We start from the raw sequence: 14,685 nt of genomic DNA on the forward strand, positions 1-14,685 counted from the left end.
GGGTGGATGCAGGGGGGCGCCCTCGGTGACAAGCAGGCTGAGGGGCTGCAGCCAGACTGGAAGCAGCAGGTTTCCTCTGGCACATGATGTGCTTAATCGTCTCAGTCTGGTTCTGTGCTACCGAGAACTGCTGGGCAAAGCTGAAAAGGCCGGTCTGTGACACGGGAGCATTCAGGAATTGCACCTTGTCATGCTCCTTCATATCAGCCAGACACAGCCAGAGATGGTGCTCCTGGACCACTAAGGTGGACATCGCAAGACTAGTGCGGTTACCTTCGTCGCTCAGCGTGCGAGGTCCGTAGCAGTACACAGTTCATGTAGAACCGCCAGGTCAGGACCATCCTCGTGTAGGTCCCTCAGGGCTTTGGGACTTCGCCCTCCGATGCAGCAATTGACATCTGGTCGTCAGGGGGGGCACCGAAGGATATGGGTGGTACAACCTGTCCAGCAGAAAGACCAGCGTGTTCCTCCGGCAGCCCCGCCGGTTGCGGAGTGCTTGAGGGGTGAGGAATATCCTTTGGAGAAGCCCTCACAGTGATCCTCAAATCCTCAAAGGCAGAGGGACTACGTCCCGTTTGACGTAACGGAGTCTTTTATGCAACTCCAAAATGGGCATGGCCCCACAAAGAGAACATGCACCATCCACAAAAGTTTCCTCAGCATGGTTAATGCCCAGAGACGTGAGGCAGCGATTGTGACCATCCTGAGGCGCCAGATAACGACCACATCCAGAAACGCACGGGTGATAAGACATCTTTAAAAAGGTGCGATCACCTGTGTTGCTCTTTTAGAGATTGCTCTTTTAGTGCTGAAGCACGCAGGGGAGCTGGCCACCGCACACTCTTGGTGTGGCTGTCTACAGGGAGGATCTTAATCTTCTTTCCTGTGAGACAGTGACCACCGCTGCTGACAGACATAACATCCGCACTCGCTGCAATCACCCGAGAGGAAGGAGAGCAGTAGTGATGCACCACTGCTCGGCTCCGAAGTGAAAAGATGAATGAATGCGATGCACCTGCTGCCTCTTATACCCACACTTGCTTGGTGTGGCAGCCAGATGCAGATGCCAATGCCCATTGGCTCGTTTAGTTACACTCAAAGTGGATTGGTCTCTCTGGTGAGAGTCCCAATTCGTCTGTTACCGACGTGACGTCGAAAGTGACCGACTGAACGGGAACAACAGTGCTTTCCGTGTACATCTACATCAGGTCTCCAAGATTAATGATCTCTTCACTGATAAAGAACTCGATGGCTTCCTCTTCCCAATCCTCCACATTACTGTCCAGTTCATCTGTGTCCACACCTGAGAGATAATAATTCAATAATATAACTGATGGAAATACATGTTAGTAGAGTGTGAGGATGATAGAAAAAGAATAAGGGGAATTTTTTTTTAAAAAGGACAGTGTTTCTCACCTCCTCTGAGCTGAAGGCGCAGCTCCCTCTGTTGGTTGTAAAGCTGAATGGCACTGTCTTTGTACCGCCTGTATTCTTCCATCATCAAATGACGTTTATCCACTAACTCCTGCATCAAGAGCATTACGGAAACATTGTAACATTAAACGTTGTTAACATTATTAATGTAAATAATACGTAAATGCTGTGACAAGTCTTGGTCAGTCTAACGCAGTACACATAGCAAGACTTTTTTTTTTTTTTTTTTTTTTACAATAAATAGAAAGCAAGTTGAAAGAATAGAAAAATAATAGAGAGCGCTACTGTTAGAGGGTCATTTTTATAATAAATAAAAAGAAAACAAGTAGATGGAATAGAAAAAATTTGAGAACGCTAGTGTTAAGAGGGTCAGATTGTTTTAAATAAAAAGAAAACAAGTAAATAACAAATAAATAGAATAGAGAGTACTAGTGTTAGAGGGTCAAGTGTAAATGAAAGAGATCTGTTATTTGCCGTTTCTTGAAGATGGCTATTTGCTAATATATAGTAAATGTATGTAAATACAGAGCAAATGAATCAAAGCCAATTAAACAATGTATATTTTTAGGAAAATACATTTATAATAAATAAATGAACATACATTTAAAATAAATGAATAATAATGATAGATAAATAATAAGTAAACAATGGATGGATAATTAATTAATTCAAATTAAAAAGACAAACATGTCAATGTAATTAGTTACATTTTCTATTGAAGATATTTCTGTTGAATTGATTTTTATATCTCATTAAAACAGAGTATTATTAAAGAATATCCTGCTAAACACCTTCACTCAGTCATTACGAATTACGATCGAAAAAACAACTGACCTTAGAAGCCTTAGACTGGCTCAGTCTGTCCTTTTGCTCAAAGATTTTTGAGTACTTCTTGAGGTCCTTCTTAATTGCCTGTTAAAATAAGGAAAACCTCCATGTTAAAATTTTTATGGGTGAGGCTCTTATAATGCAAAATAGTGTGTAGAGGTTACAAATGTAAACAGTAGAAAAGGCCATCACCTTTATTTGCTCTTGACTGAGTAATGTAGGAGGGCATTGTCTCCATAGCAACTGGCAGAATCTGTCTTTGTTGTTCTTTTGCACAAGATGTCCCTGGAACGTCCAAAGCCAGTATGCATTGTCCACCTATGTACAGAGTACATAAATGTATGCACAGCAAATAAAAAAAAAAGCTTTATGAGGATAAGCATAAAGTAACTTGAGGAACTGAACATGTTAATGAACTGACCTTGTGGCTCCACCAGGAAACAGAAGTCACCACATATCTGCCTGTAGGGTCCCATTCCACATCAGAGGCCATGTAATGCTCCACGATATACATAATGGTACAATCCGACGTGTCCACAAATACAAGAGCTCCATTCATACTGCACAGAAAAAGAGAAATATCACCAGTATGAGCCAAGCAATAAAGATAAAGAAACAACAACTTCGAACAGTAATAAGGAAATAAATAATAAGGAATTCTGTGCACCAAATCAGCATATTATGATTTCTGAAGGACCATGTGACACTGAAGACAGGAGCAACGATGCTAAAATTCAGTGTTGCCATCACAGGAATAAATTACACATTAAGTTATATTAATATAGAAAATAGTTATTTTAAACTGTAATAATAATCCACAATTATTGTTTTTACTGTATTTTTGATCAAATAAATACAGCCTTGATGAGCGTAAGAGACATCTTACCTCAAAAACAAAACAATATTACATAACACCAACTTTTGAATGGTATTTGCAATTTAAATATAGTATAATAAATATAATATAATATATTAACTAACCTCCGCAGTCCTGCCAGTACCATGAACTGACCTTGAGGACTCCAAAAGATACTGTTGGCCTGCTGGTTATCAAACATCTCTAGAAAACCACAGAATATTCACAAGAATGATTTTATTTTGAATACCAAATTCATTAGGATAATATTACTAACATAGATTTACATAGTATTAAATATACTAACTTAGATTTAATCTATAAAAACTTACTGATGAGATCAATCTTGCCGTTGCTTTTGACGTGGTAAAATGAGGCATTTATTCTGGGTGATTTTCCATGCAGTACTGCAAACCTACCGCCGTTGGGTTCCCAGGCAAATCCAATGATGCTCTCTTATAAAGATCAGATGTTACATTTAGTCCAATATACTATTAAATGCTCTTTAAGGCCTTTAAGAAAATTTAAGGTCTTGGTTACCAGGGCCAGGGGGGAAGTCGTGGCCTAATGGTTAGAGAGTCGGACTCATAACCCAAAAGGTTGTGGGTTCGAGTCTCGTACCGTCAGGGATTGTAGGTGGGTGGGAGTGAATGTACAGCGCTCTCTCCCACCTTCAATACCACGACTGAGGTGCCCTTGAGCAAGGCACCGAACCCCCAACTGCTCCCCGGGCGCCGCAGCATAAATGGCTGCCCACTGCTCTGGGTGTGTGTTCACGGTTTGTGTGTGTTCACTGCTGTGTGTGTGCACTTTGGATGGGTAAATGCAGAGCACTAATTCCGAGTATGGGTCACCATACTTAGCCACATGTCACTTCACTTCACTTCACTTCACCTTTCATCTCTCTCATGCGGAAAATCTCAAAGTTTGTGACGATACCCTACTGAAGAACAGAAAACAAATAGGGGAAATATGAAAACAAGTGATTAAGTCTTATAAAGTCTTCTACACACACACACACACACACACACACTTCCTCTGGGTGTTCGGTCCACCTTCACACACAAGTAGTCACCCTGCCGTTGCCAGTGAAGCTTGCAGTCCACCACGTTGAAAAGATTCCGCACCCGAATCTCTAAACGGGACAGGAACTGCATGAGCGTTACCCTGGCTGGAATGTCCTTGTCTTCTGGGACCCAAAAAGCAATAATGTTGTCTCCCGGGGACCAAGAAAAATCTCTGTCGAACAGGAAAAAAATTTTTTGGGTTGCACTTTACAATAATCAGACTCCCTGATAACAACGATTTCCAAAATAACAACAACTGAAACAAAAATATATACAAAACCTATACAGACATAATTAAAACAGTAAATTTACTAAACATTTAACACACACACACACACACACATAAGAAATAGCTATCTATTATTATTAGCAACTATAATAACTATCTAATAACTAATATTTATCTCCATGGTACTAAAATAAATCCGAGATGAATTATGCCATTCTACAATACAGCAGATGTTTGTTAAGACTTACTTTATTCCACTTATTTTCAAACTCTTCTTATCTAGCAGACTCATTGACTGGAAGAAATTAACAAAGGTATTAATAAAAATTACAAGAGTAAATGCAACAACTACATATTAATTAAAGATAACGCCTTACTGGGATTTCATAGATGCTCAGAGTGTCTTGTGTCATTCTGGCAAAGCACTTTCCATCTGGACTCCACCTGTGAGAGAACCAATTTAGAAATTCTTATTATCTGAGTGAAAGGTACATAAACACGAACAAAGGCTAATTAAAACACTCACTTAAAAATATGCCAGTGTGCCGAACTCTCACAATGGAAGCCACGCTTTTTCTGTCCGGTCAGGATGTCCCAGATGATGATGGCCTGAGGGTCCTCTTTAGTGTCCATCAGTGGGCTGAAAGTCACCACATACCTGATGAACATTTTTAATGTGTTATTCACATGTGTGACTCTGTAATAGCTGCTCTCGCTCTCTTTCTCAGGTGTTTACCTCTCGCATGGGGAGAAGTCAATGAGAGAGACACCCTGGTGGCTGAATCTCTGTATCTGCTTAAACTTCTCTCCACCCCACAATGCAATTCCCCGCTGGTGAAAGGTGGCCAGATATGTCCCTTTGAGTGACCAACGCACGTAAGTCTCTGTCCAGTGTAAATAATGTAAGGATACCGCATTTATTTGCTTGGTAGAATGACATGACAAAGTAGTCAAAATTAAGTGTAGACATCAAAAAATTTAACACTTTTGATCACTAGGCTTGCAATTAATACTGTAAATGAAACACTGTGGATGAGCAATTTGAACATTACTATTCCACCAATCGATGTCTAGATGAAAACCTCTAGAGCAAATATCAAATCTTTATCCTTTCAGAAAAACTGGGTTTTGAACACTTGCAAGTTTAAAGCAAATCAGTTTTGTTATTGTTTATTAAATGTTAAAGAAATGTTTGTTCATTTAAATAAACCAAAATTAAATAAATATTAGATTTAAAAAAATATTTACTTAAAAAAACTAAAGTTAGAAATGTTGCTTAAACAAAATTATTTGAGTGCTAAAACTACTAAAACTGAAATAAAAACATTAAATAACATCAAAAGAAAAAATACATAAAAAAGAAAAAAATTATTAAAACTAACTAAAATGACAAACATTCAAATTCTAAATATTAATAATATTTAGCATATAAATAATACTAATAATACTAACACTAAAGCAATCTAAAATAACTAATATAATAACTTATATTCATTATTTAATAGTAAATAAATAATACTAAAATAACCCTGAAAGAAGTTTGTTTTAAAGGAAATGTGCTCACAGCTCTCTCTTCAACCAGGATTGGCTCCTTTGAGTCATTGGAAAATATGGCAGTTTGCTCTCCTGATTCATAGATTACACTGTATTGATCACGACAGTCTGGATCCTCAAGCCAGTGCCTCATGTTGCCCTGGTAAACAGTGGCAGAAAATGATGTAATGCCATTGTCATTGGCTAAAAACATAACAAGAAAAAAAAAGAAAAAGCCAAACTCGCACACCCATAGTCCTATAATCTTGAAATGTCTCATTCCTGGCGCTTTACAATACCAAGTTTTTAAGTATAAAGACAATGCAGGCACAGATCTTTAAATCTTTTAAGCTAAGCTTGATTTTTTTTTCTTCCAAATAACAGAAGCAGAAGTATGTACAAAGCCTTTAAATGGCTGTTTTTCAGGGGGTTTCCCACTGGTCACTGATATTCATGTACCTGAAAAACACACAGATAAATGCTGCATAAGATCTGAATCACTGGTGAACCTCAATATTTGTATAGTAACAGAAAGCTGTATTTTTTTCAGCTTGCGAAAAACAGTCATAAGTCATTCATAACCAGTTATAATCTTCCAAACATATGAAACCCTCTGAAAACATACTTATCAAAATCGGTGAACAGATTGACTCTGAATGTGTGCTGTTTGTCCAGCTTTGTCCAGAATCTGCATTCTTAACAGCTTCCAGAGCCTGGTTTGGGGAGGCGTACTCCAGAAAGATATACCTGCAGAGAACATTTCACATTTATCACCAAATCATGGTCTATAAAAAAAATCTGAATCATTGCAATCATAGTTAATAGTTTTATCTGAAAAAATGTAAAATTCAACTTACCCTTTTGTCGTCCCAGCCACTTCAGGGTAAAAATTATTAGTGATTTTTCCAAACTTGGAGAAGATTTTATGGATCACATTTTTCAGTTTCTCCACACGTTCAGGCCCCACCTGGGGAACGCTGTCCACCACGACCACCGAATCGATCCCATCAGCCTCCAAAGGTCTCTCCCTCAAAACATCCTCCAACAACTCTGCACAAAACGACAGATAACTTAATCACTCACAAGTAGAAATTGGGCTACTGGAAAACATATTATACAAAACATTATATTTAATACCTGCATTCAAATTTAAAATGTGATGTTTTATAAAATAGATCCTACCATTGCCGTACAGTAGAGTTTAGCCTCAGTAGAGAAAATAAAATATATAATTACTATTATAAAATCATAATAAAAACATTATTATTTCTTCAAAAGTGTAAAAACATAAAAAAAACTTAAAACTTGTTACCTAATCTGACAATTAACTGTAACCTAATGAATAAAAAGTAATTTCAAATCATATTAATTAACAAGTTAATTTGAATGTTTCCGTGTAAAGAACATTTTAGGTGAAATATTTTTTCTAATGTTTTATTTATTTAATGGTTTTATTAGTATCATGTTAATAAAATCATCACGTGATGTCTTAATATACAAATTAATAAAACATATTTTATTCAATTTCAAATGTAATATTTTTTTTATGAAAATAACTGTATTCTGGTGGAAAGCATGCAAAATATTTGCAAGGCCCGAAAGTAGCAAAAACAGAACTGAATTAATTATATATATATAAATGACAGATGTGCAAAATATGACAGGATGCATATGACACATATTTTGTGCTTGCTATCAAATTATCAGAAATTGTCCTTTTATTCTTAGCGCACAGAAAAACACAATAAAGTAAGATGTCATAATATTATTGCTCAGGGATTTTTTTTAATAGCAGTTTACCGTATCCTGCATTTGACAAGCTGGAATTGTTGAGTATGATGCAGTGTGTTTGCTTTTAGCTACACAACTAGTAGAAATGCGTCAGATAGTGTTGATGCTGGCTGCCTCTTGACTGCGCAGTTAGGAACTCTCAAAACGTGTGTGCTGTAACCATGCGAGTGAGTGCGAGGCGGTTACGCTATTCAAGAACATTAAAGTGCGCCGGATTTGCGCATACTCCGCTAGAAGCGTCAACGCTGCGCGCCGTAAACGCACAGGATGTAGTTTCTTTTGTGTCATCTCCTGCACGCCGTACGGAGCGAAAGTACAGTAAGTGCAGCTCACTTTTATATCAAGCTGTTTTAAATGTGATACATGGGTGTTTTGTTTCCTTATTGTAGTTACGTTCAGAGTGAAGATGCTTTTCCACTTGCTTTTTAAAGTCTTGTTATGCAAGACAGTTGCAAACGTTTGAATCATTTCTCTATACTTACGTACCCTGTTGTGTCAAGGTAACTTATATAGGTAACATATTTTATTGTTGCTACTTCCAGTGTGATTTGACCGAGTACTACATTAAACAGACTTGTCCTGTTTGGAGAAACTATGTGCTGGTGATCCAGGGACTTTGATATCATGGACAGTGACTGCTTATCTTTGCTGCCAGCGGTCTGCCTGGTCCTGGCCGACCCAAAGCAGTCTCCACCTGATGACACCTCTTTAGAGAAGCTGCTTGATTGGTTCAAAGAGCTGCACAGCCAAAGTAAGTAACCTGGGATCAAATGTATATTTTTTTGATGAGTTGAGAAGTTTTGGTAGAGTAATATATTGTAGTGTATCTATAGGTAACTAGTATGTGTTTCTTCAGGTAATGGACAGGTGCTTTTGCAGCATCAGCCGTGCCAGCCGTGCCTCTTGGAGTTCATTTCCAGTGTTTGTACGTCTAAAACGACAGATCCTGCTATCTTGTCTTTCACCATCAAACTGACTGGACTTCTGGCTGCCACAACGCAGGGGTTCCACTTGCTTGATGTGAGACAGTTTCCACGATATTTTTACAACATCAGTGGCAGAGTTGCTCGCTCAAATTAATGTCCATATATATATATATATATATATATATATATATGTGTGTGTGTGTATATATATATATACAAATAGCAATTTCTACCCAATAAAATATTTTTCAGCTTGAAAAATATTAAAATATGTAATGTCATTTTTAAGATTATATTAATTTACATTGAGGTTTGCTGAAGGCCTCTAGTGGGCTCTGGTGCCTTGGTTGAGAACCACTGCTCTAACACACACACAAACAACAACAAAAAGTTCAATGATATACTTTGCAGTTTGCAGCATTTTCCAATAACATCCGGTTTTGTGTGTTGTCTGTTTATGGAGATCAGGAGGGAGGTCTTTTGGTGTATGTGTTTGAGCGGGAAGCCTGGGGTGTGTGTGATCTCTGGGAGGATGCCTCGGTTCGCAGTGGCTGGCTGCAGGGACTGTTGGACATGCTGAAACACCAGCAAGCCTTGGGCTTCATATGTGGAAATGGTGAGAACAGCTCCAAAATTATTCAGAAAGCATACAGTCAAACCACAATTTATTCAGACACCTTGAACATTTCTCATAGTTTATTCGATTTAGTTTAGAAAATGGTAATAAAATATGACAAGAGTTTAGAGTTAAACTGTGTCGGAACAAATTCATCTTGATAATGTCATAGAAAGGTATGTAATGAATTAGGTTGAATAGCTGTCAGCTGTTAAATTTAAGTAAACAATTAGATAAAACCAATTTAGGTCAACCAGTCACCAAGCAATGGTTAATTTTGTTCCGTCTGTGGTGTAAAATGGTTGCATTAGCAATTAAAGAAAAACACTTAAAGGGATAGTCCACCCAAAAATGAAAATTCTGTCATTAATTACTCCCCTTCATGTCGTTCCAAACCTGTAAGACCTTCGTTCATCTTCGAACACAAATTAAGATATTTTTGATGCAGTATCACATACGTTAACAACGTATGCTGTTCTGTGTCAGCTGCACCGCGCGCGGATACGCTGTTTACGTTGTTTGCTCTTTGATCTGAACGTAAACAACGTATATACGTTGCTTACGTTGTTTATGGAGGTGATACTCTCCAAAATGGCGCTATAGGGTGATGCGGAGGAGACGAACTGTTGAATAAAGTCCTTATTTTTGTTTTCTTTGCGCACAAAAAGTATTCATGTAGCTTCGTAAAATTACGGTTGAACCACTGATGTCACATGGATTATTTTAACGATCTCCTTGCTACGTTTTTGAGCCTTGATTGTGTAAGGATCCTTGCTGTCTATGGGAGGGTCAGAGAGATGTCAGAATTCATAAAAAATATCTTAATTTGTGTTCCGAAGATGAACGAAGGTCTTACGGGTTTGGAACGACATGAGGGTGAGTAATTAATGACAGAATTTTCATTTTTGGGTGAACTATCTCTTTAAGCAAAACATGGTCATATCAAAGTGTCTGAATGATTTTTGGTCCCAAATTTTTTTTTGGTAGTCCACTGAATGAAGAATTTTTGGGTATAATATGTCACAGTTTACTTTGTTTTGCTATCCTCACTTACATAAATGAACTATAGTGTCCTGCACCCACTAGTAAACAAAAATTCCCAAAATTATATCTGGCGTCTGAATAATTTTTGGTTTGACTGTATGCGAGTAAAAATGGACTTCGGCAAGACAATAGGAGATATAGCCCTGTAAGTGTAATAAAGTAAATGCAACAAAATATGTGGTTTAGATTGCAATGTGATTGCAGCTACTTTAATTTAGATAGCAGAAGAAGTGCAGCAATTTTTGAACAGTTGTGAATAAATTAATACTTTTAAATTGCATTCAATTCAAATCCAAAGTGACAGTGAAGACGTTTCCATTGAGATTTAATTTTAAAATAAATGCTGTTCTTTTGAACTTTTTATTCATCAAAGAAAATGTACCATGATATATTGATTATTACCGTAAATAATAATAAAAATGATAATAATAATAATATCTGCATATAATTTTCAACATTGTATCATGTGACAGTGAAGAATGAAGTGATGCTAAAACTTCAGCTTTGCTATCACAGGAATAAATTGCATTTTTATTTTATTTTATTTTACACAATTCACAATATCACTGTTTTTCTGTATTTTTGATCAAATAAATCATAACAACCCCAAACATTTGAATGACAGTGTACATAAACATTCATGCTCTGTATTTAATATTTATGAAAGGCCATCACACAAAAGTAAACACGTTGTGTTGTTTTAATTCTAAGTATTCTAGTTAGTTAGTTGCCTGTTTGCTGGTATTTAGTGTAAGATGAAACAATGAAAAAATATTATTGAACTTTTCAAGCTTTAAGTGTTATTATGAATGCTATTGTGTCCACAGGACTCATCAAAGTGATTCTCCAGCTGCAGAACGACAGGAGTCTGTTTGTTGCCTGTTTGGCTAATCAGCTTCTAGTGCATATCCTAAATTTCCTCACGTCATCAAACATGACGAGCGGCAGTGATGTTGTGGGATCAAGTGAATCATCGTTGAGGCCTGATTGGGTCTCGGTCTCCTCTGAGATTATGAATGCTGTGGTTGAGGCGTTGAGCTCAGAGGATTGTCCTCAGGTCCTCCAGGGCTTACGGCTTCTGTCACTGGTTCTCTCTCAGTGTGGAGAGCCTATCTTAAGCACACTGTGGAAAGATGTGCTAGTACCCCTGGAAGTCTTGGTCAACAGGGGGTCTGAATCATTGATTCAGACTCTGATAACTGTTCTAGAAGCTGCTTTGGGGTGAGTTGAATAGGAGATTTGTTACATCTTATTTATCTATTAATTGGAGTTGAAATATTTTTATTAGCAAAAAAATTACATTATAATAACATACACTAAAAGTCAAAAGTGTTGAATAATTAAGTATTAAAAATACAGTAGAAATGTAATATGTAATTTCAATAAAATAAATTATATTTTATTAAATGTATAAATGTATTCCTGTGAATGCAAAAATGATTTATGACACAGAAAATTGGAGGAATGGCTGCTGAAAAGTTTCCCATCCCAGGAATAAATTACAAATTTAAAATACATTTGAATGAAAATTTTAAATTGTAATAACATTTTGCAAATAAATTCAGCTTTGCCATCACAGGAATAAATTACATTTTAAAATATATTTTAATAGGAAACCTTTGTTTTAAATTGTAATAATATTTCACTATATTTTTCCCCCTGTATTTTTTTTTATCAAATTGGTGAGCATAAAAGATTTATTTCAGAACCATTACAGAAAACTTAACTATTCCAAAACTTTGACCAGTGGCGTATATTATAATTATATTATAATGTAATTATTATGATTGATCTCAGATCAATATTTCTTGTAAATGCAATTATTTATTTATTTACTATAAATAGTTTCATGATAATGAAACGTACTTTATCCCTTACATATTTCAATAGGTTACATTAATTAATCCTGTTTATTCTAGTACAAATTTTTGTAGTTAAAGTGGTAATATAATGTTTTTTAATGTTTTTTTACGAATTATTATACAGTACAATATTACTATAGTTTGTAATATTATTTTTATAAAATTTTCTTGAAACACTTACAAGACTGACACATGTACATACCGTGTCTGTAACAATACTTACTATGTACAGAAAAGAAAACAAACAAACACTAGGGGCTCATATTACATAAAAAGTGTAAAGCACAAAACCAACATAAGGGTTAATACAGTCTGTACTTTGGAAGGTAGATTTAATAATCCATTTCAAACAATAACAACCGCAGTTGTAAGGGGTAAATATAATGCACATTAAAATATTGAAATACCCAATTTTGATCCTTTCTTATATTGTTAATATCCCTACATTCAATAAATAATAAAAATGGACTCCATATTTTCTTAAATTTAGCTTGTTTACCCTTAAGCATATAGGTTATCTTTTCCATTGCAATGCATGAAGATATTTCTCTTAACCAATGAGTTATGGTAGGCCTTTCTGTCTTTTTCCAATAAATGGCAATGAAATATTACTATAGTTTATTTCAGTTCCTGTTTTAAGGGAAGACTATACAACAATGTACATTCTATATTATGTACTCAATGTTATTGTCAGAGATGCTTTTGTAACTGTTGCTATTTAATTTAAACAATTAATGCAAGGATGCAGGGAAATGATTATTGTTAATGTTACAGGACACCTCTGCTCAACCAATCGGAGTATAAAGTGGAGGAGTTATTAGAAGCCATGTTGGGTGATGGAAACAGAAAGGAGTGTTTTCAGTGTGCGGCATTAATTGTTAAGCTGGAGAAATGGTGACTACCGTAGACTTATAGACGCAAAATACATACATTTGATCTAGCAGTCTGTTATGTATTGTAATATGCACTGAAGTGTTCTCTCTCACTTTATCCTTTAGTCCTGAGGTTTTAAAGAGGAAGGCTATGGATATCATCTTGCTTCCCCTGCAGTGTGTGTCAACACAGCCTCAAGCAGAAAAGGAAATGAATGTAGTCCTGAAGGAACAGCTATCCCAGAAAGCCTCATGCATTTCCCTCCTCATGCAGAGTTTATCAAGCCTAGCTCAGCTGGCACACACAGTAAGTAGACTTCTGATTAGACTGTCACTCCAGTAAAGAATTTCTTAGGGCTGATTCACACTGAACCCTTTTTTTGTGTTCCATTGCACTGCTTTTTAAATTGTTTAAATGTGCTCTAGATCAGTGTTTCCCAACCCTTTTTTAGTCGCGGCACCCTTTGGAAATTTTAACAAACTTGTGGCACCCTACAAAATTAATTTTGTCACAATATTTGAATTTCTAACTTCGATATGATAATTTGAAAAGTATAGATATTTGGTACAACAGGGAAGAACTGCAGAATATAATGTCAAACAGATATTTTTAACACTATTTAAAAAATGTGTCCATCAATGGTGGCAATCAGTAGGCTTATTTCTAATGAAGAGACCAATTTATATGACAGATTTTAATGTAGGCTTTTATACATATGTAAACATTATTTAATTATAACTAGCTATCTCACAAATTGTTGCTCACTCAGTGTTTTTTAAATTTTACAGTGGTAATTTTGGTGCTGTAGCACGAGATAGGTTGATTTCAAACTTTGAATTGAATAAAAAAATGACAAGTAAGCAGTCAGTAATAAAATAAAAACAAATAAAGAAATTAATAATGATAGCACAAATAACGACAGGCCTTCGAATTAAATAAATTGCTTTTTAGTTTTTCAGGTAGGTCTAACACAGTAGGGCTATTAAGATATTTTTATTTTTTTACCAATTATCCAAATAATGTTTAGGGCAGCGTTACCAGAATTGCCCATATACCACATCATGTTACAACACAGTAGGGCTATTGCAGACAGAAACTATACTGTACTACATAGATGTTTCCAGTCGGCTTAATTTTTGAGTGGAATTTGCTTTTCCGATTCGCATGAACGGTATATGAGTGGAGCGACTGAGCGGAGCGCACATGCATAGAGCGAGATAATACACAGAGCGTCACACCACGTGAAAGTGAAATCTGAGCAGTGAACGAAATTTCGGTGCATCTCTAATTATTGGCGACATCAGAAATGGATATTATATAATAGATGCTTTTTTGAACATTTAGCAATTTAGACAGACGGCACCCCGGTTGGGAAACACTGCTCTAGATGAATGGCTTTGACCATGAAACCATGAACGTTTAAGACATTGTGTTAAAGGGGTCCTGTTATGCTCTTTTACAAAGTCTTGATTTTGTTTTGGGGGTGTAGGGGTGTACGCTCTCATACTAGGTTGTTCGAAAAACACCTTATTTTTCACATATTTTACATTATTACAACACCTCTCTCCTCAGTCTGGCATGAACGGCTCGGATAGTTCCTGTATCAGATTAAAGGCCGCCTTCTGA

At 36.3% G+C, this 14,685-nt stretch overlaps 1 protein-coding gene and 1 pseudogene across 3 annotated transcripts in view; one reads left to right on the forward strand and one right to left on the reverse strand.

Annotated features, from left to right (window-relative positions):
• Window positions 1–1,089: 1,089 nt before the first annotated feature.
• On the reverse strand, window positions 1,090–8,026 carry LOC107565049 (eukaryotic translation initiation factor 3 subunit B-like; annotated as a pseudogene).
• The window catches only part of brat1 (BRCA1-associated ATM activator 1), a 19,219-nt gene continuing 12,493 nt past the window's right edge, over window positions 7,960–14,685 (forward strand). The window contains exons 1-7 of one of the 3 annotated variants that reach the window (XM_016249204.1): window positions 7,960–8,056; window positions 8,281–8,489; window positions 8,595–8,758; window positions 9,133–9,280; window positions 11,152–11,545; window positions 12,961–13,080; window positions 13,185–13,365. In XM_016249204.1, coding sequence (XP_016104690.1) covers window positions 8,363–8,489; window positions 8,595–8,758; window positions 9,133–9,280; window positions 11,152–11,545; window positions 12,961–13,080; window positions 13,185–13,365 — 1,134 coding nt within the window. In that variant the 5' untranslated portion in view covers window positions 7,960–8,056; window positions 8,281–8,362. Of the gene's footprint in view, window positions 8,057–8,153; window positions 8,239–8,280; window positions 8,490–8,594; window positions 8,759–9,132; window positions 9,281–11,151; window positions 11,546–12,960; window positions 13,081–13,184; window positions 13,366–14,685 lie in introns of those variants that run through there. The other 2 variants (XM_016249211.1, XM_016249219.1) reach the window with 2 other exon arrangements.

This window comes from Sinocyclocheilus grahami, unplaced genomic scaffold (genome assembly GCF_001515645.1).
Source record: "Sinocyclocheilus grahami isolate Dianchi unplaced genomic scaffold, SAMN03320097.WGS_v1.1 scaffold25.1, whole genome shotgun sequence".
Classification (NCBI taxonomy): Eukaryota; Metazoa; Chordata; class Actinopteri; order Cypriniformes; family Cyprinidae; genus Sinocyclocheilus; species Sinocyclocheilus grahami.